The sequence below is a fragment of the Bidens hawaiensis genome, unplaced genomic scaffold, assembly GCF_021521415.1.
Source record: "Bidens hawaiensis isolate Kalapana, Puna unplaced genomic scaffold, B.hawaiensis_p1.1 tig00013806_1, whole genome shotgun sequence".
NCBI lineage: Eukaryota > Viridiplantae > Streptophyta > Magnoliopsida > Asterales > Asteraceae > Bidens > Bidens hawaiensis.
Window position 1 is genome coordinate 170,180 of NW_027492180.1, and position 26,414 is coordinate 196,593.

Below are 26,414 nucleotides of genomic sequence, written 5' to 3' on the forward strand. Positions count from 1 at the left end.
GTATATAAGTATATATTATTTTGCTGTACTTGGTTCAAGAAAGTTGAATTTTAAGCATGGTTGGTTTATGTTAATACAGCAAAAACCAGATGTATATATTCATATATTACAACTCTCTATAATTTAGTGATGTGCAATTACACTTTCACAGTAGACAAATTTACTCCTTTAAACATACCATGTGGTATAATTCTGTTATGACCATAAATTCTGCTCTAAATAGCAAGGTCGAGAATGAGCAATGATGAAGGCAGGTGGAAACTCTAAAGGAGATCTACAAATAAAATGGCTGAAGGTTTGAAGGCTGAAAGAAAACGGACGAAGAAGTGGTATGAAAGCCGTCCTTCGACTGACTATTTATACCCACTATCGCAGTTAATACGATGGGAAAATAACAGCATGGACAGAAAGGGGCGACCATATCAGAAAAAACTGAAACAACGAAATTGCAGAATAAGTGGTCGTCACGCCAGTGTGAAAAGCAAAAAGTTGACTGCCAGTGCCACGCCATATGTCACCAACTGCTAAAGTAGACATCCTTTCAACTTTCCAAAATCTTATTTCACCAAAAGTTTAGAAAATATCTTCCCTCATTTAGAAGTTTGTAAAGAACACCTGCAAAAAATTTCACATGCGGAAAATTGCATCCACAAGAAAAACACCCACACTCTCACCTTACTAGTCCAAAATGGTTCTGACCTGATCCATGACGATGTTCCCCGGTCTTCGAGATGAACGAACCACGACTCGATCTTCTTCTCCGGTAGCTTGAGATCTGCAATGGCTTTTTGGGGGTGTGGAGGTGACTGCTAAGAAATCTCGAGGATCTCTTGTTTACAGACACAAAAATGGTTATGGTGGTGGCTCTTATTGAGAACAATCCCCCTTAATAAGGAGGTAGAGACCTCTTTATATAGGGAGCCTCATGGCCACCATCATGGTACCCTAATGGGCCTAGCCCAGTTAGGGTTACCTCCACAAAACCCCCTCAGCCCAATAATATTGTATTAGTCCATATAATAAAATAAGCCAGACATAATAAATTAAGGTCGTAAGCCGGGTTTAGTACCTTCGGGTTTAGTACCATACCCCTACACCCATTTACTAATGACACGGGAAAAACAATGGACTTGGGGAGGGGGGGGGGGGGGGTAGTTGAAGAGCTAGGGTATCAAGACCGTCCGCAGACTCGAATACATCATAATATGGTCTTGGGTACCCCCCACCCTTGTCACTCTTTTCATCCGCATGTGAACCTTGGCCATCCGTGGATCCATCTTTATCAACTCGTCACTTTACAAGAAGCCCGTGGGCACCTCTGAAGGGCATAAGATCTGTCACCCGCAAAGGAGACACACAATACACAACGGTTAGTCCATAGGCCAATCATAGTCCAAGATTCCATGACAAAAACGAATTGTGGTTGCATGTTGAGCCTATCACGGAACCGAACGCCAACATTTTACAGACCACTGGTGTTACATAGTCTTAACTTCAAAGGTCCTCCGATAACTGAAAGAAATTTGCCGGTAAAAAAAATCTTAACATCAAAGTTAAATTAAAAGACTAGCGGTGCAAGTGATGTGTGAAGCCGTTGTAAATGAAACATTCAACAGCACAATTGGCGAATCAGATAAGCAGAGCACTGATCAATGCTTCTAATCCTCCTCGAACATGGACTCCATTACTGGAACAAACCCTCCACGGAATCGGTTGCCGCCACATGCTCAACCCCGCACTTGTTTCCCAAGTCATCGATCCATTCCTCATCCATCACCACTCACTCGCACTTGGCTTCTTCCATTGGGCCTCTCAGCAACCGGGTTTTACTCACACCTCTCTCTCATATCAATCCTTACTCAAATCACTCTCTGCTTCCCGCCAATTCACCGCTATCGATAGACTCTTGAAGCAAGTCAAGACTCTCAAGATTCAACTTCATGCTTCTGTTTACCGTTCGGTTATTGGGTCATATATAGCTTCTCAAAAGCCTTTGCTTGCTTTTTCGGTGTATGCTGATGTTAGATCCTTGGTTTCTGATATTGGTGATGATACCCTTAATTCTTTATTGGCGGGCCTTTCGTCTGCGGGGAATTTGAGTCATGCACACCAGATGTTCGATGAAATGATTCAGAGAGGTCTTCGGTTAAGTACACTTGGGCTCGGTGTGTTTTTGTGGAGAGTTTGTGGAACTGCTGAGCTGGATAAGACTTTGAGCTTGTTGGATGATGTTAAAAGGCAGGATCGGGGTGTGAATGGATCGGTCGTTGCGCTTTTGGTTGTTCACGGGTTGTGTTTGGCGAGCAGGTCGAGTGAGGCTATGCATATGTTGGATGTGTTGAGGAGAAGAGATTGTAAACCTGATTTCATGGCGTATAGAGTTGTTGCGGAAGCGCTAAGGGCTACTGGAGATGTGGCTAATGTGGAGCGAGCCTTGAAGATGAAGAGAAAGCTTGGTGTTGCACCGAGATCGAGTGATTATAGAGATTTTATATTTCAGTTGATTTCAGAGAGACTAGTTTGTGAAGCCAAAGATTTGGGTGAAGTTATTGTTACTGGAAATTTCCCGATAGAGGATGATGTTCTCAATGCACTGATAGGATCGGTATCTACCGAGAATCCTTGTTCCGCGCTAATGTTCTTTAAATTCTTGATTGAAAAAGAAGGAGTTCCCACTCTTCTTACATTTAGCAATTTGGGTAGAAATTTGTGTAAACATGGGAATCATGATGAATTGCTTGAGGTTTCAAAGATTTTATCTGAAAAAGAGTATTTTGTAGACGTCGAGAGATACAATGTGTTGGTTTCCTTCTTTTGCAAGGCAGATAAAGTGAAAGAAGCTTATCAGGTTCTTCAAGAAATGAAGAGAAAAGGGTTGGGTCCAGATATTTCATCTTATAATTATGTTATGGAGGCTTGTTGTAACGAAGATATGATCCGTCCTGCAAAACGGTTGTGGGATGAAATGTTTGCAAATGGGTGTGAGCCCAATCTGAAGACTTACAACATTTTAATCACAAAGTTCTCAGAAATAGGTCAAGTGAAAGAAGCACACAGGCTATTCTGTCACATGTTGGAAAGAGGTCTGCAACCCGATGCAACCACGTATGACTTCCTAGTTAAAGGTTTTTGCCAAGAACATCAAGTTGAAACTGCTATTGAAGTATTCAAAAGGTCTTTTGAACAAGATTCAGAAATGGCAAAGATTATATTGGAAAAATGCATCCTTTATCTTTGTAATGAAGGTATATTTTGATTTCTTGAGCTATATATAGCATTAACAAAACCCCTTATGTGGAGTATACCGTCGAAGATCCAAACTATAGGTGTCAAAATGGGTGGGTTGGGTAATGGGCTTGATCAAAATTGTTGATTTTGTGCGGTCAAGTCAAGGTTGACCTATTTGGCCCGTTTACTTTAACTATCTAACTAATACAAATTTGTCACCTTTGATTTAAACTAATTAGTTTGTTGCAGGTCAATTTGTTGCTGCGTCGGACCTGGTTTATGATTATACATCTACTATTGGAAAGTCAAAGTCAAACATTATTTTGCTAAAATGTCTTGCTGATGCTGGAAAGGTTTCTGTTGCCATTGAACACATGAAAAAGTTGGGGGAAATTTCTCTTCTATCGCTGCATGAGCTTCGTGCAGAGCTTATATCATCATTTTCATCTTCATCAAAACCACAGCTAATTTTAGAACTAAATCGAGTGATAGAGAACCATGTAGTCTCTAAACTCTTGCCACAGGATAACTAACTAGAAAAACTCGGCCTTTTTTGTTTATTTCTTGTAGTGTAGAAATAAAATAGAATTAAGAATTACTAGTAATTTATGTTAATTATGTTTCTTTGTAAAATGGTTTACATGTCAAAAGTAAACATATTTTTGTCTGGTTTCAATAATTTCATGATTCACGGACCCAAGTGATTAACATGTACCTTTTAGAGCAATAATTTCAATATCAGTAACTAATATGTTTACAGTAGACCTACGTAAGTTAATTGACACCACCAAGAGTTATGACTAAAATCTTCTTGATTAAGCGATCATGTTTGCAGACTTCTCGCTAATGAAGTAGTTATAATCCCTTCACATGTCACAAAATCACCCTTTATCACCGTCTAGCAAGATGATAGTAATAACTACTCTATTTCTAAATAACTACCACTGGTACAAAATTTTCTTACTCTTAGTAGAAATTACTTCTCTTGACATAAGAGTTTGGATATAAATTTTACAATGAGTTTTACAAACACCCCTTCTCGTGTTTGTACAAGTGTTCTTTGGCTTTGAGATGATTTGTAATCACTCAAGAACACATGAGAATTTTCATTTTTCAAGTTTCAAGGCGAGTCAAAATGCTAGAAAGTAGGTTGCCTAAATATATGAGAAAGAATGATGAGCAGATCAAGACATCAGCAAGAATGCAGGCTGTCTTAACACGAATATATATGATATTCTGAATCTTGTATTTTTATAGTATAAAGATTATAACCGACTTGAAGTTATATATTGTGTTAAGTAGACTAAAATATTATAATTTGGGTTAAAAAGAGGTAAATGTGAAATGAGTTAAAAATCTATTGAATAGTCAGCAGGGAGGGGCATAACCATTTGACCTAGAACTAAGAAAATGAAAGGTTAAAAACTAAGCAGTGATAGTAAACCTTTTGCAAGCAAGCAAGGAACCTTTCAGTCACAGTTGCACATCCCTCCAAAATACATTCACATGTCTTTGTTTTGCACCCCAAATCTATCCATAACTTTTTTAACATCATCTTCACACAAACACAAACACAAACACACTCTTGCTACCTACAACCACCATCCATGGATTCACATTCACACAGCAATTTCTTTGTCTTGTTGCTGGCAATCACACTACTCTCAGTCTCTTCTTCACAAGCAGATGCTTCAAAACACTCCATTCCCATCATCACAGTTGTTGGTGTTGTCTATTGTGATGCCTGCCACAACAACTCTTTCTCCACCCACAGCTACTTCTTACCAGGTTCACTCAAATATTATTATTGAAAAACATATGTATGTAGTGCAATATAATGTAACATTTGAAACAAACAGGGGCTGAGGTAAGGATAGACTGCAAATTCAAAGCAGCCTCTCCAAGAACCGCAGAGCAGATAACGTTTTCCGTTAACAGAACCACTAACAGAAACGGAGTGTACAAGCTGGATATACCTTCTGTTGATGGGATCAACTGTGCTAAAGAAGCTGCAGTGGTGAACACCTGCAGGGCTAGCTTGATTAAGAGCACATCTGGTGCATGCAATGTGCCTGCTTTCACAGCTACTTCTAATGAGTTCTCTGTCAAATCAAAACAAGCAAATCTGTGCATTTACACCATGTATGCTTTAAGCTTTAGACCCTCTAAGAAGGATCCTGCTATTTGTGGGAACAAGTAGCTAGCACTCTTGTTCTTGTAATGCCTCTTGCTTTGATATTAAATTAAATCAAATCACCATTCTCATTCTGCTCATTACACTTTTTATTATGTATTTTTCTTTCTCCATTTTTAATAATAATAATAATAAATAATGCCTAGCTAAATTATAATTACAAAACAAGTACTAGTGATGATGATGATGTGTGTCCATGTATTCAACTATTTTTTATTTGCTAAAAGTCACCTATGTATGTATTGTTACTTTATGTGTATGTATGTGTCCAGTTTCATAATCTTGACAAAGACATGACTAACGACAAGAAAAGGGTCTACGTTTAAATTTTGAAAAGATAATAATAACTGGGTTATTAATACAATTCAGAAGGATTTGGCCCGTTTGACATAAAATGAAGCCCAAATCACAAACAAATGGGCTGAAATTGCAGCTTCTAGGTCCTTCCTATCTGTGATCTTCAAGGTGATGTGTGGTGATTAGTGAAACAAGGGCTAGTAATGTCAATAAGTTCTCTTATATAAAGAATAATTGTTGGCTTAGCTAAGACTCTAGACTTTAAGTTTTCTAAATATGAGATACTTTTAGACGGGAGGAAATCGGCTACTTGTTGCACATGGACTAATTACACATGTTACAATATAACATGGACTAATTGTTGTAGGCCAGATTTCGCCTCTAGCAGAAACATGTAAATAATGTGGTATGCCATTTCTTACAGATTGTTTTTTACAGATGTAAAGCACAAAACTGGAATTCCAGTAACCCGACTGCCAGGTTAAATCTTCATAAAATTAGTCAAATTTTCTTACAAAATGCACAGACATTTGTCTTTGGAGCTTCATCCATCTACTTTTCTGCTTAGGAGATAGAAAGTAACACTTAAGAAATACAAAAATGGGAGATTTGTAACCTTTAAACAAAAGCGTATTTCATTGATGTATAAAATCCTAAACACGTATTTATGTGCGCATCAATATACTTTAATGTAAACCATAACCAGAGAGCAAAGTGCATAAAAACGAGGCAGAGGAAAATAATATATGACAATTATGCTAAGATTTCTTAACTGACGTGTATTTCATCCAACATTTCCCTTGTGCAAATAAAAGAGATGTTATAAGATTAAAGGTATAACAACTATAACAAAGAGAAAACACTTCAGATATACGCGTTAGCTTCAAATTCAATAATAGAGACTTCGTTATTTCCAACAAAACCGATTCATGATTGACTAGTGTAACTCAAATGGGGTCACTTTCCAAACACACATTGGTATGAAGATTATATATTTAACTACCCAGTCTTTTTACTTATGGCGTTTATACAAGTAGCTCAGATATCATTCTTTTCTTGCAAAAAACAGACAGCTATAAAGAAAGACAAGGTAAGGTAACTACTGTTTTTGCCTTGATTAAAGATACCTGTACAACGGCTAGCATGCATATTGCATAGTAAGTACCCCTTTCGGTAACTCCCCAAACGGTGTTCTGCACCGGCCTACAGTCTTGCTGTTCTCCGAACTCTTCCTAGCATTTATCATTTGATGTCACTTGCTGATCTGGGTCCACCTATTTTATCTGAGAAATGCAAATGATAAACCGGTTTATTGAAAGTACGTATATGTTATATGGACGGATGCAAGCAAGTAAATGAAGTTCAGATAGGCCGAAGAAAATAGATAACTTCAACTAATTGAAAGGATGAAACTAATGTATGCACCCAAGAAGAAATATTTTTATGAAGAATGGGTGTTGCCACTAGTACCATGCTAAAATCATATTACAAAGTTAATTCACTGAAAAAAAAAATCATATTTTTATGTGCACTTTTAATGCACATAAAAATGATTAGCTAATTCACTAAAAATGGATATATATTGTTAGTTGCTAACATGATAAAACGATTATCAAGCTAAAAAAAAAAATATTTGCGAGCACATATAAAGACTAATGCAAGAAAAAATTAAAAAACAATAATGAAATTTAAACATCAGGTGGTATACTATTTGGCCCAAAACTCCACACAAGTTTAACAACCTAAGAGAAGATATGCTTAGGATGGGTTGTTAAGAACTGAAAATAGGGTGACTTTAATTTAATAGGAACAACATAATAATATGCTTGATATTATTGAAGCGGGGCTACTCTCCAATTACAATGATAATAGTAATAATTCAATAATAGAGTTATATTATATGTCAAATATTGTTTAGAATTATCAAATCTTTGTAAATCTTATCTCTAAATAGGAGATATACTTTGTAATTAGTATATAAAGGGAGATAATGAATGAGAGGAATTCCAAAGAAAATAATTTCTATCATGGTATCATTAGCCTAACTTCCTCTCCAAACCCTAGCCGATCTTCTCTTCATTGGCGGCTCCTCTCTCCTCCCTCCACCCTTCCGTCACAATCTTCCTCTCCTCTCCTCTCCCTTCGATTATGGAGACCAAAATACATCCAGCCATAACCATGTCCAACATCAAAATCTTTATCCCAATCACCTTGGACAATGAAAGTGCCCAATATGTAACATGGTCGAAGTTGTTCAAAATCCACTGCACAGCCTATCTCGTAGCCGACCACCTTGAACCACGGGTGACAACTTCCTCCTCTACACCACCACCGGCGACGAACAAATACAAAGGTCTGGCCACCTACCACCCGAAGATTCCTGGAAACGACTTGACGCCATTGTTCTACAGTGGATATATGGAACAATCTCCATCAACCTCATACAAACCGTCATGAAGAAGAATACCACGGCCTATGATGCGTGGATTGCTTTGGAAAACCTCTTTCAGGATAACAAAAGTTCTCGGGCACTACATCTCCAATCAAAGCTCACGCATACGCATCTCGAAAGCTTCAAAGGCCGCGTATTGTCAAGAGGTAAAACTAATAGCTGATCAATTGTATAATGTTGATGTGCCGTTGTCACAAACCCAGTTGGTGCTGCAGGTTCTCGGTGGGTTAACCGAACAATACCGGATGATTTCAACAGTTATACGCTCCACCAATCCTCTACCGGACTTCAACGAAACCCGTTCTCGCTTGTGTCAAGAAGAAATTGAGATGAACAGCCATGCTCTCCAAGCCGCTCAAACAGCCGGGTCGGCTCTCCAGGCTTCGGCCTCGAGGTCTGATTCACAACAGAATGATAAGAACCCTCATAACAGGCCCGATCCGACATCTGAACGCGGTCGGGGACGCGGAAGCGGAAGCGGCAGAGGACGTGGGCGAGGCTCCTTTGAAAGAGGACGAGCAACTACCTTTTCTCTCCAGTCGTACACTCCTTAGACTCCTTTACTTGGGTACTGACCCAACATGGATCTGGCCCAATCCTAATGGCAACAATAGGCTGCCTCCCCGCCTTGACCATATCCGACCGCTAGTAAACCACAATCCTCAGGTCAAGGCATTCTCGGAGCAAAACCCGCTCAAGCATATCCCATGGGTTAATACTCATACCGACATTGAACAAGCACTGCACACAAGGCTCTCAACCCACCGGAGCAACCTTGGTTCATGGATACTGGGGCATCGAACCACATGATAAACAATCCAGGCAACTTTATGTCTTTTCTTAATAATGGCATTTTAGCAACATTATTGTGGGCGACGGTAATACTATTCCCGTGATTGGATAAGGCAATCAAACCCTTAACCCACCCTATCCACCACTAAAATTAAATAATGTCCTTCTCGCCCCTAATATTATTAAAAATCTTTTGTCGGTTCGTCGCCTCAGAACCGACAACCAAGTCTCTATTAAATTTGACCCGTATGGTTTTCTTGTGAAGGATCTTAAGACCAAGGCTCGTATCCTACGCAGGAATAGCTCCGGGGATCTCTACCCTCTCACACCTCAAATCCTATCAAAGATCCGCTCAGCATCCTCCTTTACCACTCTTTCACAAGACGTGTGGCATCAACGCTTGGGCCACCCAGGATCAAATCTAATAAAATTTCATAATAAGTCAAGTTATATTCATTGTAATAAATTTAATTCAAAACTTTGTCAATCATGTGTTTTGGGTAAAAGTACTAGACTTCTGTTTGTTAATTCTAATATTTTTACTTCTATGCCATTTGATTTATTACATAGTGATCTATGGACTAGGGGTGTGCAGATTCGGGTTCGACCCGAAATTACCCGAAGAACCGGACCGAAAAAAGATTAAACAGACCCGACCCTAATGTATTGTAGAGAATGTCGGTCCTGGAATTTATCACATTCGGTATCGGGTCGGTCTTGGGTCGGGTCGCTTGAAAAACCTTTAAGGACCGATACCCGATATATGAGACAAAATTCTTCAAATGAAAAGAAGAGCGGAATAAGAGCTTATAGATATATATTTCAAACTGTTGAAATTACGTTTTGATATGATAACCTACAACAAAAGCACACCAATCTTAAGATTCTACATGTTACGCTTATAGATATTTTTCATGAAATCTGATTAATCCGGAAATGCTTTTAATATGAAGTTTTCATGCTCCTAACTTAAATGTGAAGAACATCATCAAAGGCTTAATGAAACTAAAAAACTAAATCTTATGTAGCATTCTCAAAAGCATGACCTGATGTCACATAAAATTAAAAAAGAATATGAAAACTAACAGATACAAGTTAAAAACGGTACATTTATTAAAGTCAACTACGCAACCAAACAGATGAAAGGTTTGGGTAGTGTCACGGTTTTAAGACCGAACCGTGAACACCCTTAACTAAAACTGATAAAACTTGTTCTAAAGTTACACAAATCAAAGTCACATGAATACTTTCTTGTTTCTAGCACTACCAATGATGTTTAGTTGTTAATTATAAAGATGCTAACTTTATAAACACTTATTGTTTATTTGAAGTTTATTATTGATAGAAAATAAAAGCCAAACATTAATAGAAGTCAAATGACTCCCATTCTATTTCCTAATTTTCTGGTTCCTTATCTGATAAAACTGAAGATCACCTGGAAGGATGGCTAAAAAGGAATTTAGGACAACTTTTATGTTATCCAGAATCAAAGTATGATGGTCAACATGTGAATACCTCGATTGAACATTGAGGAATCTAAACTTATTACATTGATGTAGTTAGCAAGCTAGACTTATTATCGAAATTGTTTCGTAGAGCATCAACTATTGCCCATGTGATTAACACTCTTGTTACAACAGTTTCCACTTGCCAATTTTGTGTGGTATAACTGCATAAGTATTAACATCTGCAGATTTTTTCTTGTAAACTGGACTGAACTTTTCAGAAATGATGAATAGTTCATAAATTAACTACTAAAAGATCAAAAAAACCATGTGCAGAGACCATTTAAATAATGATAGCTAATTTGTGACATAGCTGAGTTAGCTCTAGCAGCATAACCTTTTTTCCCCAGTTCTCCCTACAGCCATTATCAACAGGGATGAACACGCTAATTGGTCACATGTAAATTTGTATTGAGTGGAGCCCCTAATAACAAATTCAAACAAGAATTGCATCTAAATCACAAATTGATACATTGTGTTCATCAATTTAATTAGTTAACATAAAAAAGACAAACATTTTTACGTAATTACACAGAATATTACCTTTAAAAATGCTGAAGAGCAATACAAGGGGTGGAGAAGATGAAGATCGGATGTTGAATAGCAGTTTGCTCACACTTAATTGTAGACATTTTTGTGTGTGAATCGGTTAATCGGTCTTCCTTGCATACCCGGTAACCGAGACCGACTTCATCGGTTAACCGATCTCTCAAATTAGGGCTTGTCTTTGGTCTTCAGTTACAGGATTTCCGGGTAGTCAGGTCGGGTCGGGTAATACTCGGGTCAGGTCGGGTATTCTCAAATGTGCAACCCTACTATGGACCTCCTCGATTATCAGTACCAGGGTTCACCGTTACTATATATTGTATGTTGATGATTTCACAAACTTTCTTTGGACATATCCCATTAGCCACAAATCCCAAGTTTATACGATTCTTAAACAATTCGCAACCTTGATTTACACCCAATTTGAACGAAAAATTAAGCAATTTCAATGTGATAATGGGAAAGAATATTCTAATCATGCTTTTCAAACATTTTGCAAAGAAAACGGAATGACATTCCGCTTCTCATGCTCCTATACCTCTTCACAAAACGGCAAAGCAAAACTCAAAATCCGCTCAATAAACAATATTATACGCACCCTCCTTGCCCAAGCCAACCTACCTAACAATTTTTGGCACCACACCTTAAAAGTTGCCACATACCTAATCAACATTCTTCCTAGGCAAACACTTAAACTCAAAACACCCACACATCTCCTCTACAATCGATCCCCATCATATGACCACCTCCGTGTGTTGGGATGTCTTTGCTATCCTCTCATCCCTTACACTACCATACGCAAACATCAAAACCCATCCACCCCTTGTGTTTTTCTCGGTTACCCCAACCAACACCGCGGGTACAAGTGCCTTGACTTATACCCAAAGAATCATAATTCGTCGTCATGTCCAATTTGACGAAACAATTTTACCATTCAAGAATGTAGTCCGACCAGCCTTCCAAGACTACAAATTTCTAACGATTCTATCCATCCCATTTACTGGACCCATGTAAGTGCACATATTTGGTGTCCGCAGCTGTTCAAATAGGATAGGGGTAGTTTAGTCTTTACACTTAATGTATAAAGGCTCATTCGCTAAGCATGTTTAGCGAATGAGGCCTCATTCGTTAAGACTAGGCTATTCGTTAATGTAAGATTCGTTAAGGTATACCCATTCATTAAGGTTGTTTAGAGAATAGGCTATGGAAAGACTTCATTCGTTAGTACAGTTAACGAATGAGAGGCCTTATTCGTTAACACTGTTTTAACGAATGGGACATGCCTATAAATAGGCCTTCCATAGTAGATTTGCATAGAGATCAGTTCCATATTTATTCCTTGTAACGTTATGCTGCCGGATTCTCTCTGTAACGTAATCCTCCATTAATTTATCAATCTTTAACGTATTGAACACGAACTTAACGTATCGATTTGCGACTAGATCTTGGCTCGTAATAAAGTTTTTACATCTGGTATCAGAGCAGGCGGTTTCTCGTGATACGTACCAGTTCGTGTTCTTCATGTTTCGTTTAACGTATGATCGAATTCTATATGATTCGGTGAATAATCGATGAATCTAAAGATATCTTCGAGTTCCTGAGATGAATCTGAGTTCTCGTAATGTATTGTGATGGTTAATTAGTAATTGGATTGGAATCTGCCATGGATGCCATGGTTGAAGCTTTCAAGTTGTAGTTCAAAATTGATCAGGATTATGTGTTTTAATTATAAAATTGGAGGATAAATCAAGTTCCAGATGCATTTACGAAGGTTCGTGCATAATCTTGTGGATCAATTTGAAGATTAGATGAAGATTTGAAGTTTTCGATGATGATAACCGTTTTTCGACCACCGTAACTGTTTTTTCCGGTGAAATACGGTTTTTCGGCTATAGTAACCGTTCTAACAGCTCATTCGTTAAATTTAAACTCATTCGTTATGGAGTTTTAACGAATAAGAGATTCATTCGTTATGTGTGCTTATATGTCATGGATTCATTCGTTAAAAGTACTCATTCGTTATTTTTTTTTTGACATCCGTGAGTTTCATAACAAATGTGGGTTAGCGAATGTATTCCTATTCGTTCAAGATTTAACAAATGTGAAAGGTTGATTATTTATAACGAATGTGACTCATTCGTTCAATGGTAACCAATGAGAACAAGGTGCCATTCGTTGTATACTGTTCAAACGAATGTGAACAGTAGATAACGTATGAGGAGTAAAAAAAAAGAGTATTTTTGGAAAATTTTCTTAAACGAAATTTTTTGGGGATATTCCGAATATGCTGGATACTCTTCTCGCAAAATTTGGTGCTATATTTTCCGGCCGACTTTTCACGCATATCGAGGGGCCGAGGGGGAGTAACCAATTAAGTTAAAGACGCGTTTATTGAAGATTTTAGTAGATATGTTCAAGACCTTGCCGAATTTGTCAAGAAATGGGGGAGATAAAACTTTCAAAGAGTTTATTCGATTGTATCTTCCTACGTTTGCAAGGATTTCTTGGAAAATTACTGCAATTCGGGTGGTAATACGTGACTGCAAAGCTATGTTTGACTGAGTTCAAGACTGTTATTGTTCTTCGATCGTGGATTGATTTGTTCAAAATTGAAACCTGACTATGTGGGATAAGAGTGTCTGTCCGTTTACTTCTTTCTGAGGTACTTTGATCCTGACTATGTTGGCTACGAGTATTCGGCGGATTGCTTTTGTTGAGGGGGGAAATTCTTGAATGGGTTGATCTTTTTGAGGGATATACGAGTCTTGTCATCTGATTGAAGAATGTGATTGTTCGGGATTGATTAACGAAGGTTGGAACTCTGAATCATATGCCCAAAACAGTAGCGCATCCAAACGTATTGGTTACCAAAGAGCTTCAAAGAGTGATGATTTGGGATAAATGTTATCGAGAGAGTGAAGACCGATGTGAAAGATGTGGAATGATTGGGTTGTTCATGAAGATGGTGACGAGGTTAAAGGTAAAGACATTTATACTTTACCGGTGCAACAGATAGCCGATGACTTGCTGCTAATAGATTCATTTGATCGAACCATATCATATGCCAGTCGAATGATCGGAATGATCACCTAGAGATGACTATTTAAGGGGGAGATCTAATACGAGTAGCTACAAGTTTTTGGTTTGCTTACAAAGAGTTATAGTTTGTCTGTTTGTACAAGACCGAGAATCATCAGCCAAGGGGGAGGTTGGTATTACGGCTGATGATATGCAGTTAACGTATTTGTCGCTAAAGTATTGGATCCTAAAGTATTGGAAAGCATTCGACAGCTATGGACAAGGGGGAGTATGTAAGTGCACGGATTTGGTGTCCGCAGCTGTTCAAATAGGATAGGGGTAGTTTAGTCTTTACACTTAATGTATAAAGGCTCATTTGCTAAGCATGTTTAGCGAATGAGGCCTCATTCGTTAAGACTAGGATATTTGTTAATGTAAGATTCGTTAAGGTACACCCATTCGTAAGGTTGTTTAGCGAATGGGCTATGGAAAGACTTCATTCGTTAGTACAGTTAACGAATGAGAGGCCTCATTCGTTAACACTGTTTTAACGAATGGGACATGCCTATAAATAGGCATTCCATAGTAGATTTGCATAGAGATCTGTGCCATATTTATTCCTTACAACGTTATGCTGCTGGATTCTCTCTGTAACGTAATCCTCCATTAATGTATCAATCTTTAACGTATTGAACACGGACTTAACATATCGATTTGCGACTAGATCTTGGCCCGTAATAATGTTTTTACAACCCACATTGGCTCCAACACTAAAACAAACAACCCCACATCTTCACCCCAACTCAATCCCACTTTGGGCTACTCACCACCTACTACTCCTACCCAAGCCCAACCTTTGTCAGCCCAATCCTCACTTCCCCAAGCCCAATCCTCGACAGCCCCACCCCAACATCCTATTGTTTATTCTCGCTAGCCAAGAAACATTCCCACCCTTCCTACTTCCCAGACCAATCGAACAACCAAGGCCCACCCTCAACCCATTAATGCCATTCCCTAACTCAACCCCACTGTCCCACAATGAAATGCTGTACCCGGTTCATGGATGGAATTGTTAAACCCAAAAAACTATTTAACCTCAACAACTCCTCCATCACTTCCATTCCTCGTAATCCTAATATTGCCTTGCCCACATCCGAATGGCGCTAAGCAATGCAGTTTGAATTTAATGCACTTATTAAAAATGAGGCGTGGGAACTGGTTCCACGGACACCAGACATGAGTGTCATACGTAGCATGTGGCTTTTCGCCACAAATTTAAATCAGATGGGTCGTTGGAAAGACATAAAGCACGACTTGTTTGTGATGGTCGAAATCAACAGATGGGTGTCGATTGTGGGGAAACATTCAGTCCCGGTTTCAAACCGGCAACGATTTGGGCCGTCTTATCATTGGTTTTAAGCCATTCATGGCCGGTTCACCAGTTAGATGTTACCAATGCTTTATTAAACAGATCTCTTAAAGAAACCGTGTATATGTATGAATCGTTAGGGTTTCGACATAGGAACCAACTGATTCTCTCTGTAACGTAATCCTCCATTAATGTATCAATCTTTAACGTATTGAACCAACGGTTTCGACATATTATGTGTGCCGGCTTAAAAAGTCTCTATATGGTCTCAAGCAAGCACCACGTGCATGGTACTAACGGTTCACGGACTTTGTCACAACATTAATGTTCATTCAAAGCCAGTCCGACAACTCTCTATTTGTCTACAAACATGGGGCGGGAACAACTTATTTACTAATTTATGTGGATGATATAGTTCTGACCACTTCCTCTGACTCCCTTCTTCTCACACTCATGGCCAAGTTCGCATCAGAATTTGTGATGAAAGATCTCGGTCCTTTATGTTATTTTTTTGGGATCTCGGTTAAACGAAATAGTAATACTATGTATTTGTTGCAAAAGTCTTATTTAGCCGATATATTGGAACGAGCTGGTATGTCTGTGTGAAAGCCGGTACCTACCCCCATCGATACAAAATCAAAGCTCAGTTCCCAAGATGGAACCGATTTTGAAGACCCAACTCTCTGCCACAGTCTGGCCGGAGCACTTCAATACCTCACGTTTACATAACCAAATATTTCGTACACGGTTCAGCAGGTTTATATGCACATGAATCCCCCAAAATCATCACACTGGCATGCCGTCTTACGTATCCTTAGTTATATTCGATGGTCCATAGACTTCGGTCTAACTCTCAGCCCTACGCATTCTCATGCATTACGAGCATACAGTCATACACTGATGCAGATTGGGCGGGTTGCCCAAACACTCGACGTTCTACGTTAGGCTACTGTGTCTATTTTGGTAATAATCTCTTATCGTGGTCATCCAAACGACAAAGTACTGTTTCCAGACCTAGTGCCAAGGCAGAATACAGAGGCGTTGCTAGTGTAGTAGTGGAAATTTGTTGGCTACGTAACTTGTTATTGGAATTGCACCGTCCTTTATCAGTTGCCACGTTGGTATATTGTGACACATTAGTGCTATCTATTTTTCAGGTAATCTAGTACAACATCAACGAACGAAGCACATTGAAGTGGACATCCATTTTGTTCGGGAGCAGGTACATCATAGCCACGTTCGCATTCAACATATCCCAAACCGCTACCAGATAGCCGACATTTTCACCAAAGGTCTCCCGAAGATACTGTTTGATGACTTCAGATCCAGACTCAGCATTCAGCCATCTCCAGCTTCGACTTCAGGGGTGTAATAGAGTTATATTATATGTCAAATGTTGTCAAATGTGAATCTTATCTCCGAATAGGAGATATACTTTGTAATTAGTATATAAAGAGAGATAATGAATGAGAGTAATTCCAAGGATAATAATTTCTATCATTCAAGACAAGACAAAGACAAAGAAAAACATATAACCCTAGCTAGGCCTATTTATTCTAAAGCCCTTGACTTAAATTCTCCATGGGATACTTATCATGACACATTCTTTGGTTACTTCAATCACATGCCAGGCAATGAGAAAAATGACGCCAAATGTTTCTTTCTACAGATGTAAACCGGCCTTTTAAACATGCATTGCAAACTCGTGTTCATATTGCATGTTACGTACCATGAAACCATGTTCTAACAATTGCAGGATTTAGCATCATGAAACTTAATGATCCATTAGATGTGAGATTTAATTTTTAGAACTTTCCTCTTTTCCAAAGAGTAGAATACAGCTAACTCTGGAAAAATTAAAAGATTTTGGCATGAATTCTACCCAAACTAAGAACACCCTCGAAAATGACTCACTAATTAGAAAAAAGAAGTATTTATCTCCATAAAGCTCAACAAACTTATCCAAAATCAAACTAAACTAAACTAAACTAAACTATCCATTTGCAACCAAATAAACAAACAAAATTGTAACGTCCGTTAATTTACGTTAAAAGATTTAGCCTTGTAACGTCGTGTATATCTTTCGAGTTTGACCCGGAACTCTTCAGGGAGCTCCTGGTCACCCTCGTAAACTTATCATACTTAACCTCTCGCATAAGTTCAACCATCAGTAAAGTAGAGGGAATAGAATGTATTATTGTTATTATATTATATTAAAAAAAAATTAAACCCTAACCATACCCTAACCTCCGATCGGCGCAAGCAGCCCCCCCTTCTCGTTTTTCGTGCAAGCCAGCCCTTCTCCAGCCTCCCGAGACTCGTTCCAGGTCGGTGCTATATTGTTTCAACTCTTTTTCACCTTAATTCATCCATTTGGCGCGTTTATTCGTCAAAAAACGGTTGTTTTTAGGCTTGCCGGGTGGCTGTCCAATTGAGTAGTTCCGGGGCTGTTTTGACTAAGGTTTTTGCTCCAAAATCTTCCTAGGTATGTCCATTATAACATACTTTAAAATCATGTGCATTGGTGTTCGTTTGATTGGTCAACTAGTTGTAGTTTGGAAGTTAGTATTCGGTTGTCTAGAATAGTGAATTGTTGCGTTTAACGTGAGGATTGAAGTAATTAACAACCAATTCAGTCCGGGTAGCTTTGGTTTGAAGTACGGGCTGTTGGAAAATGATTTTTATAAGTATTGAGGCTGAATTGGTTGTCGGTTACTCAAACTGGTTGGTACAACGCGTATTCGCGTTTATCAAATAGTTGTGTTGTGCTTGCGAGTTACCGACCCATTCAACTCGTGTAGCATCGTGTGGACTTGTTGGCTGTGAATTTATCATATTGGGTCCACACGGGGCTGATTTGGATGTTAATCGCCTAAACAACTCTTAAACGCGCATATTAGTCTCACCTAGTGCTTACGAGGGTAATTTGGGAATTCTTTGTTCTCGGGAGTATCTATGGGTTGTTTTGGTAAATGTAAGGCCCCGGGGGCTGTTTTAATGAACTTGGTGAGGTCGAGGCTTTAGGTAACTTGAACCATGTTAGAACGCCTCGTAGGATAAACGAGTCGATTCGGTACCGTTAGTAATTATTGTTCGTAATCCGACAGGCTTTTGAGTTGTGGGAGTACTTAAGGGTCCTCTAGCCCGTTGTGATTGTGTGCCTCGTGTCTGGTGAGTTCATGATGTCCCTTTTTACTCTTTTCAAGTTTTAGGCTAGCATACACACTTAAGCGATTTTGCTTGATGAACAGTTAAATTATTTTGCATAGGCTTATTTGTATAGAATATGCCTTGGGATGATATTTATGTATGTTTGTACGTATGATTATACATGTATTATTGTATGGCCAATAATTGGCGATGTTAATTAGTCGTTATCGACTAAGGATGTTTGCGTATGCCTACTTTGTGTTTGCATACGGATGGATGGTGATCTTGGCCGGGCCAAACTATACTACTCAGGTTCTTAAATCCTGTGGCGGGCCCTGGAAAGCCCGTAAGGGGGGAGGCTCGTGTGGCATGATCACCATCGGATGGAATGATACGTGTTTGGGCGACCATGATGTTATTACTTGGATATTACGTGTTTGGGTTGTACGTGTGCTCGACCCTGATGTTATTACTTGGATGATATTCATAGGGATATAATTATATAGATGTACATATATATAAGTATGACTACTTATTGTTGACGATGGCCTAACTGCTCGTATCCCGTTTTATTTTAAAACTCTTGGAATGATTATTATAAATGTCAATTATTAAAAACTTGAACTCACTCAGCTCAAGCTGACTTTGTGTGTATATTAGTGTGAGTTTCAGGTTAGGAGGAGGATGCTTACCGCTTGGACGTGCTCGAGGCTACCGGGACGGTTGAAGGCATATCTAGTCAGAGAGTTTCATTGATGAACATTGTTCTTTTCAATTTTTATTAAATACATTTAGATTTGGTTTTGGGCAAAATTCCCGGGTTTTGGAAACTTGTTTGATCAATTATGACTTTTCCGCTTATTTATACTCTGAACAGGTTTTAAAATAAATGAATTTCCTTGGGTTTAAAACCACATTTTCCCGGTTTTGAGAAATTTGATATTCCTTATTCCGCTGTTTAGTACTCTGAAAATATTTTAATAAGATGAATTGGTTTGGCTTTAAATTTTCGAGAATTTTTGGATATAATGACCAACTGTAGGATTCCCAGGGTTCGGGGTCTTACAAGTTGGTATCAGAGCCCTGGTTCGAGGGTTCCGAGCATTCCCGAATGTTTGGACTCTAACTGTAAGAGTAAAGAATAGATATGCCAACCGCGAGTAGCTGCACGCCAAGAGGTAACCTTAATTGTTTAGTCATTATTTTGAGTTTTAAAAGTTCCATTATATGATTAATTGCTTAAATGTTAGATTGAAAGCTAATGTGGTTAGGGTCAGGGGGTGCTTAGGATGGGCGGGTGAGGTAAACAATTAATAACACTTGATCAACGTTATTAGCAGTTTACCGTTACCTTCCACGTTCTAAATACTACTTGTACATGATCGTGTTAAAATTCTGTCTTTGTAGGAATAAGTCATGGTTAATACTCGTACTTCTAAGAGAGGTCGTCCGAGTGTTCGTGGCCATGGTCGTAAGCCACGTGTCGAGACTGAGAGAGAGAATCCTACTCCCCAGCAGGAAGAGACCCCGATTCAGGAAGAGGGGGATAGCCCCGCTTTAGGCCCTGCTATACGCGCGGCCATCGCAGATGAGGTTTATCAAGTTCTTCATAGCGTTATTCCCGAGATTGTTGCTGAGGCTGTTAGGGTTGCAAAAGAGTCAATGGTTGGTAAGAGTGTGGATAAGCAGGAAAAGGTTCAAGAGACTCAGGTTGAAGACGAGGTAATGGTACCAAGTGAGGAGGAGGAAGAAGTTCGTGCGTTTAGTGTGTCTTCTAGAGGTTGTTCCTCCTCCTGGGACCTTTATAACAAGCTTTTTTTCATGGCATTTTAAAAAGCCTTTAAGGTGAAACAGAGAATATGGAGTGTGGAGAATTCGATATCCTTGTATGTTTGTGATGATCCTGGCCTCCATCTAGGCGGAACACTATAGCAATGTTGGCATCATCTACAGGACGCAACAAATCACGCTTCATCTTCTCTAACCAATCTTTAGATATAGGGGTCCTATGAACAGTAATTTTCAATCATGGGAACTTGGCATTTCATAAGTTGTTGTTAGGTTTTGTTGTCGAAGATTTATACCTATCCATGTTCTTTTATGTTTAGCACGAAAAGTTATGGTCAAGTTTATATCATAACTACGTTGAGAGACGTGTAACCTTATTGGCAGTCTGAGGTCAAAAGCTGTTGGCATGAGACTAGTAAAATTTGTTGTTGTACGGCTCGTACTGTAGCTTTGAGATGTGCTATTCATATTATAAAGAACTCAAATCTTATAAGCTTATAACACCCGGGAACCCCACCCTAGAAGAGTCGCCAACTCCAGCTACCATCCATGTATGATCCATACTAGATCTGCCCAACCGCCCATCCTACCTCCTCTATGTTCTTGACGTTCTTAACAGCCCGTCGTCCCCAAGAAACCCTAAGAATTCGGCGTCTCGTAGTGAGTAAAAAATTGCCCCCCCAAAGGCAAATCGGTTTAAATAATTAAAGTGACTAAAACTAAACCAAATAATAATAGGTTATTTGTGACATTCGTGACAAAACTGGGTACACCTTAGTATTCACATATCGAATAAGCGATTAGCCGCTTATTTCGTAACCAACGAACGAATAATCAAACGGGTCTGGTTATGACCCGGATATCCCGGGAGGTCATCTATGAGTGATATACACTTATTATAAGACAATATATTGATATTATGGCCTTAATACTATAGCAAACCAGTAAAACAAAAACGTACTCGTTTAACTACCTGCTATGACGTTAAACGCGAAAGTTAGTTCCAAAACAAGCATTGTATCATCCGTTAAGCCGAAAAAGACTTACAAAACACTTAATTGGGATGTTTTAAGCGATCCATGAAAATATTTTGGATTATTACAACCGAATAGTATGTTTTTATAAATTTACAAAAATTTGGCCAAAAAACATTCGTTTTCGCGCTGTTTGTCGTGTCCGATACATTTTTCTTGCCAAAAACCGAACCCAAAATAAACTTGGACTCAGGAGTTCACGTTTGGTCATGCAAAATGAGGCAAATGGGCCTAAAATGGGTCCCAAGGGGAGGCCTAACTTCCGGCCTGCCAAAGAGGACTCCACCCCTCCCCCCCCCTTTAAGTTTCTTTTATATATTAATATTAATCCAAGATGCTTTAAATATGCTTCTTGAAACTTCTGGACCAAAAACCATTGTTCTTCCATACCCCTTACAAACCCTAGTTAAATTCATCCATTTTAAACAATTTTTAACTTGTTTAAACATGTTTAATTTCATAGAAACGTAGTTTGATTGCCAAAAATCATTCCTAACCATGAAAAAAACCCTACAAATTGTCCAAAAACATGTTTTTATCATACACATGGTTAGGAACCTCGTTTGATAAGTTTTTTTGGCCATAAACACAGATTAAGGGCTTTAAATAGCGTTTTCATGGTTCAAAAGTTCGGTTTAAAGACCTAACCGAAACCCTAAGTTTCAAGGCTGGTCTTTTTTGATGATACATGCTTGGTTTCGTGATATAGGACCTGCATTTACAATACATTAGAAGGACAAGAACCTGGAAATTTGAGGAAAAGAGTTGAAATGAGCGAAAACCGCAAAGGTAATGCCAAAACACCCATTTAGGGGTTGTTTAGGATTAGATTGTTACATGCTTGTGTTAGCTTGTGAAAATTTTCAGGGATATCAGGGACCATATAAATGAGTCCCTTTCCAAATTTGGTAATTTCTTGACTATCCGAGAATATTTGGCGAATTTATTACTTTTTAGGGACGTTTATTTGGGAAAAATACTTAAATTGCTTGAAAAATTTTGAAATTTTGTGGAGAATTCAGGTATGATATAATATGATCAAATATGAAATTTGGGGTCATTTGGATAACCCTAGCTACGCTTTCTGGATTCACGTTTATTCGAGTTTTTATAATTGTTTTTGGCTCAAAAAGGTAACTTGACAAAAGTGTTAAATTCTGGAAAATTTACAGGGTGTTTTGGGAGTTATTTTGATTACTCGGTAATTTTATTGGATTTTTCATAAATCGTTTGGTATAAACGGACGATTTACGGGTTAAATATAACATACAAAATGAATTTTTATAAATTAATAAATCAACAAATAATTTCAGAAATATTTTTGTAAAAATATACATATTTTACTTGGTAAGTGTACAAATTTTCATAATTTAATGATAAACTGATTATTAATTGTGCTAATTTGAAGTTAAGCAAATTCAATTCTGATAAAAACCGACGAGTTCGTGATTAACGAACCTGTTGGAATATAAGAACATCAAGAGTGATCAAAAATCATATTTTTGGGTTAATTAAGTAAAACTGAAATTTTTGTGATAAATCCGGACATTTCGGATGGATTGTGCGCGTTTTTCTCCAAACGAGACTGAGTAAACAGAAACGAGCACCATAGCGAATCCAGACATCTCATCCACGATCTTTCTTTATAATTTAACCATTTATTAGACAACATATTTACCCAAGTTTATATGGTCATATCTACTTTCTAAATGCGTAAACGATCAACTTGGCCCAACATGTGAAACGGGGAAACTGAGCCAAGTTCGGTTTTAAACATAAAACATTGAACAACGTCACAATCTAAGCCTATTGGCATGTTCTAGGCATGTTGAATACCTACTAAACCGTGAGTTTCATGACCCACTTTTTAACTAGTTCTATGAACTTTTTGGGTGAAAAGCATGTTGATACATATCTATATACTTGGAATTGTTTGATGATGTGAATTATCTAAGTACTAACACATGAAAGTCCCCACGAACACAGTGATTAACTTCAAGCCGGTGGCTTGTGAATAGCACTATTGGTTTGACAAACCCAAATGGAGCCGGCACGGTTTGCTGAAGCTTTACCCCGTTTGCACATGACCACAATTATACAAACAAGCTATGTAGTGTTAGACATAGCTACTTGGGGCATGTTGAGGGCGGAAGCTTGGTTTAAAAAAGTGCGCTTAAGGAGAGGTGAGGCGAGAAGCGACCCAAGGAGAACACCTCAACGCTTTTGCCTACCTAAGGCAAAGCCTGTTAAAAAAGCGAACGCTTTTTGCGCTTTTTTGCGAGGCAAAAAAGCGAGGAGGCGAAGGCTTTATGCACAAAAAGCGACCAGTTAACCCATTTTTAACTTAACCTTTATAATTAGTCATTTCTAGACTTTTCACATCTGACAATAAAATTTTGAAAGTTGAAACACTTTTGAGTAGTGTTCTTTTAGAAACACTTATGAATAATTTGGTACTCGATAACTTGTTTTTATGTTACTTTGATCGTTTAGGCGAGTAATGTGGTACTCAGAAAATTGTACTACCCTACGTTTGGAATTTTGGGATATATATATGTTGATGTTTCAGACGTTTAATATATATTATAATGTGGTTTGTCTATAATATATGGCTTATAAATAATTACATATTTTTTAAAATACGGTCGCCTCGTGTTCAAAAAGCGTTCGCTTTTGCGCTTTTCTCCTCGGCTGAGGACCTCTTCGCTTTTGTTCGCCTCACGCTTTTTTAATCCAAAGGCGGAAGAGGGGCAATGGTGGTTGATTGCGCGTGGGAAATTGAGGCACGCATCACGAACGAACAATCAAGGCTTCACTATAGCTTATCATAATTACATCATAAACATACAAACAAACGTACTGGCAAGCGTACATAAATACATACCTATTTACATGTGTATATACAAACCATGATTTGTGATTACGCATAACTGATTTATTGAAACTCGTGAAACTCGCCAATTCTTGTAGTTGACCCGTTTTAAACTGCTTTTCAAGTATACCAAAGTTGGAATAACTTGATGATGTGCTACGTGTACAGAGTGTGGTCGATGCTGTGTGAATAGATACAAGTATACTAGTAAGGAGCGGGACAATTAATGAACTGGTTCTGATTTTGTATCACCTAGATTGTAACCAAGGATAGAATAATGTAATATATTGTAAATTAGTTTGTAATGTTTCTTTATAATCAATGTGATTGATACCAGAGGTGTCTCTTACATTCCCGTTTTACGCTTCCGCGTTTGCTAGTCGGGGAGTGATATTATTGGTCAACCGCAGTGGAGCCTAGTGGTCAACTACAATCAACAGTGGCGGCTGTCATACCTCGACTAAAAGCGGCGAAACATGTCGGGGCACAGCGAATTGTACATGAACATAATGACACTATTAAAGTGATAATATTTAAACAACTCATTTATTTCATTTAACATCAAAACACATCACAACTTGTTCATTACAAATAAAACAAAGTACAAGAAAGTAAATGATTCATTTCAGTAATAGCGTAGCTATCCAAAATAAAAATAACGTCTTCAAATCTTCAATCAACCAATAATCAAACCTGTAATGTTTCATAAAATATAATTTTGTCAACACGCATGTTGATGAGCAATTCCATGATTTTTGTATATATAATATGAGGCAAAAATCCACAACTCATACTTGGACCGTAAATAAAATAGCGACAATTGTGGTATATAAATCACAAATAAATGAGACTCCTTTCTAATAGGTAAACCTTCCAAATTACAAAGAGGAGCTTATGATCATATTTATTAAGGATGAGGATGAGGCTAACTAACAAAAGCAATCAACATTTAGCAATTAATCATATGAGGCATATAACACACAGTCGGGCAATTATTTTAAGTATCACATAAAATAGAGTTTGCGGTTTGAGGATCCAAGTCTTAAATCATCTTTGTTTGAGTAAGTATGCAACTACCCCCAAAATAAAAAAGAGAAAACGGGGATGGAATTACTCACTTGGAGTAAGTGAGTTTAATGAAGAAATACTTAGAATAAAAACTTGAAGAAAGCAATCCCAGCGGTTTAATGTGCGCGTCATAGATTGAAAGATCATGAGTTAACATTTAGTCTTAAAAATGGAATATAAATGGTAAAATAGTTCATAAAAACAAGGCTTGGGTTTTTGGGATTTTAAGTTATATTTTACAAAATGCGGTTAATGAAGTATTTATAAAATAAAATGAGTTTTACATGAAACCGAGTCTTTGATGCTTAGTTTTACTCATCCTTTGTTAAGTTTTACAAAGGGAGTTGGTTTAGTGTTAGTGTTTACAATCCCGCTAATGTAGGCATCAAGATCCGAATTTTAACGGTTTATTCGATTTAGTTTGTTCAGACTTGATAAAGTACCAAATTCCAATCCAACTTACTAAACAATTTAAATATATTAATTACTTCAAAAAAATCAGTATCTTAAACAAGTTTGAGAATTTTGTTAATTAAAGTCTCAAACTCGTGTTTAAGCGAGTGTAAGTTGGCTAGGTCTTAGTATAATACCAAGTTTGGTTCCGACATTCCATAATCTTAGAAATATAAATAATTTAAAGTGAAACATAAGTTAAAAAGGTTAGGAAAGATTTTTGGTGGTTTGAACGGCGACTAGCTGGTTAAGATGAGTAGTTCGACTTTTACTCGGTTTTTACCCGAAACTTGGTTTAAGCCAAGATTTGTTCCAACACTTTCAAAATCTTAAGTACTACGACAAATATAAAGTAAAACATAACTAAAAAGATCAATTGAACTTTTGGTGGTTTGAGCATTAACTAACTTGTTAAAACAAGTGTTTGGTTTTACTTGGTTTTTTACCTAAAACTTGGTTCAAGCCAAGATTTGTTCTACATTTTCATAACAACCATATAATAACTAAAATATAAATAAAAACTTAGATCTAAAGTGTTTGATGCAACATGGTTTCTTAAAAGTTAATTAAAGTGCATAAACGAGGGTACGGTTTGTTTCAGTCCTTAACTCGGTATGAGACCGGGGATGGTTACCATGTCCAACACCA

General features: G+C 37.9%; 2 protein-coding genes across 2 annotated transcripts; both read left to right on the forward strand.

The window, feature by feature from the left end:
- Nucleotides 1-1,600: 1,600 nt before the first annotated feature.
- Nucleotides 1,601-3,761, forward strand: LOC143545010 (pentatricopeptide repeat-containing protein At5g14080). Its single transcript, XM_077036971.1, has 2 exons — nucleotides 1,601-3,245; nucleotides 3,478-3,761. The coding sequence occupies exons 1-2, from the start codon at nucleotides 1,601-1,603 to the stop codon at nucleotides 3,759-3,761; spliced, it is 1,929 nt and encodes a 642-aa protein (XP_076893086.1).
- A 1,045-nt stretch (nucleotides 3,762-4,806) lies between these two features.
- LOC143544998 (anther-specific protein LAT52-like) lies at nucleotides 4,807-5,497 on the forward strand. The gene is made up of 2 exons (XM_077036960.1): nucleotides 4,807-5,016; nucleotides 5,088-5,497. The coding sequence occupies exons 1-2, from the start codon at nucleotides 4,836-4,838 to the stop codon at nucleotides 5,426-5,428; spliced, it is 522 nt and encodes a 173-aa protein (XP_076893075.1). The 5' UTR covers nucleotides 4,807-4,835; the 3' UTR covers nucleotides 5,429-5,497.
- Nucleotides 5,498-26,414: the final 20,917 nt, after the last annotated feature.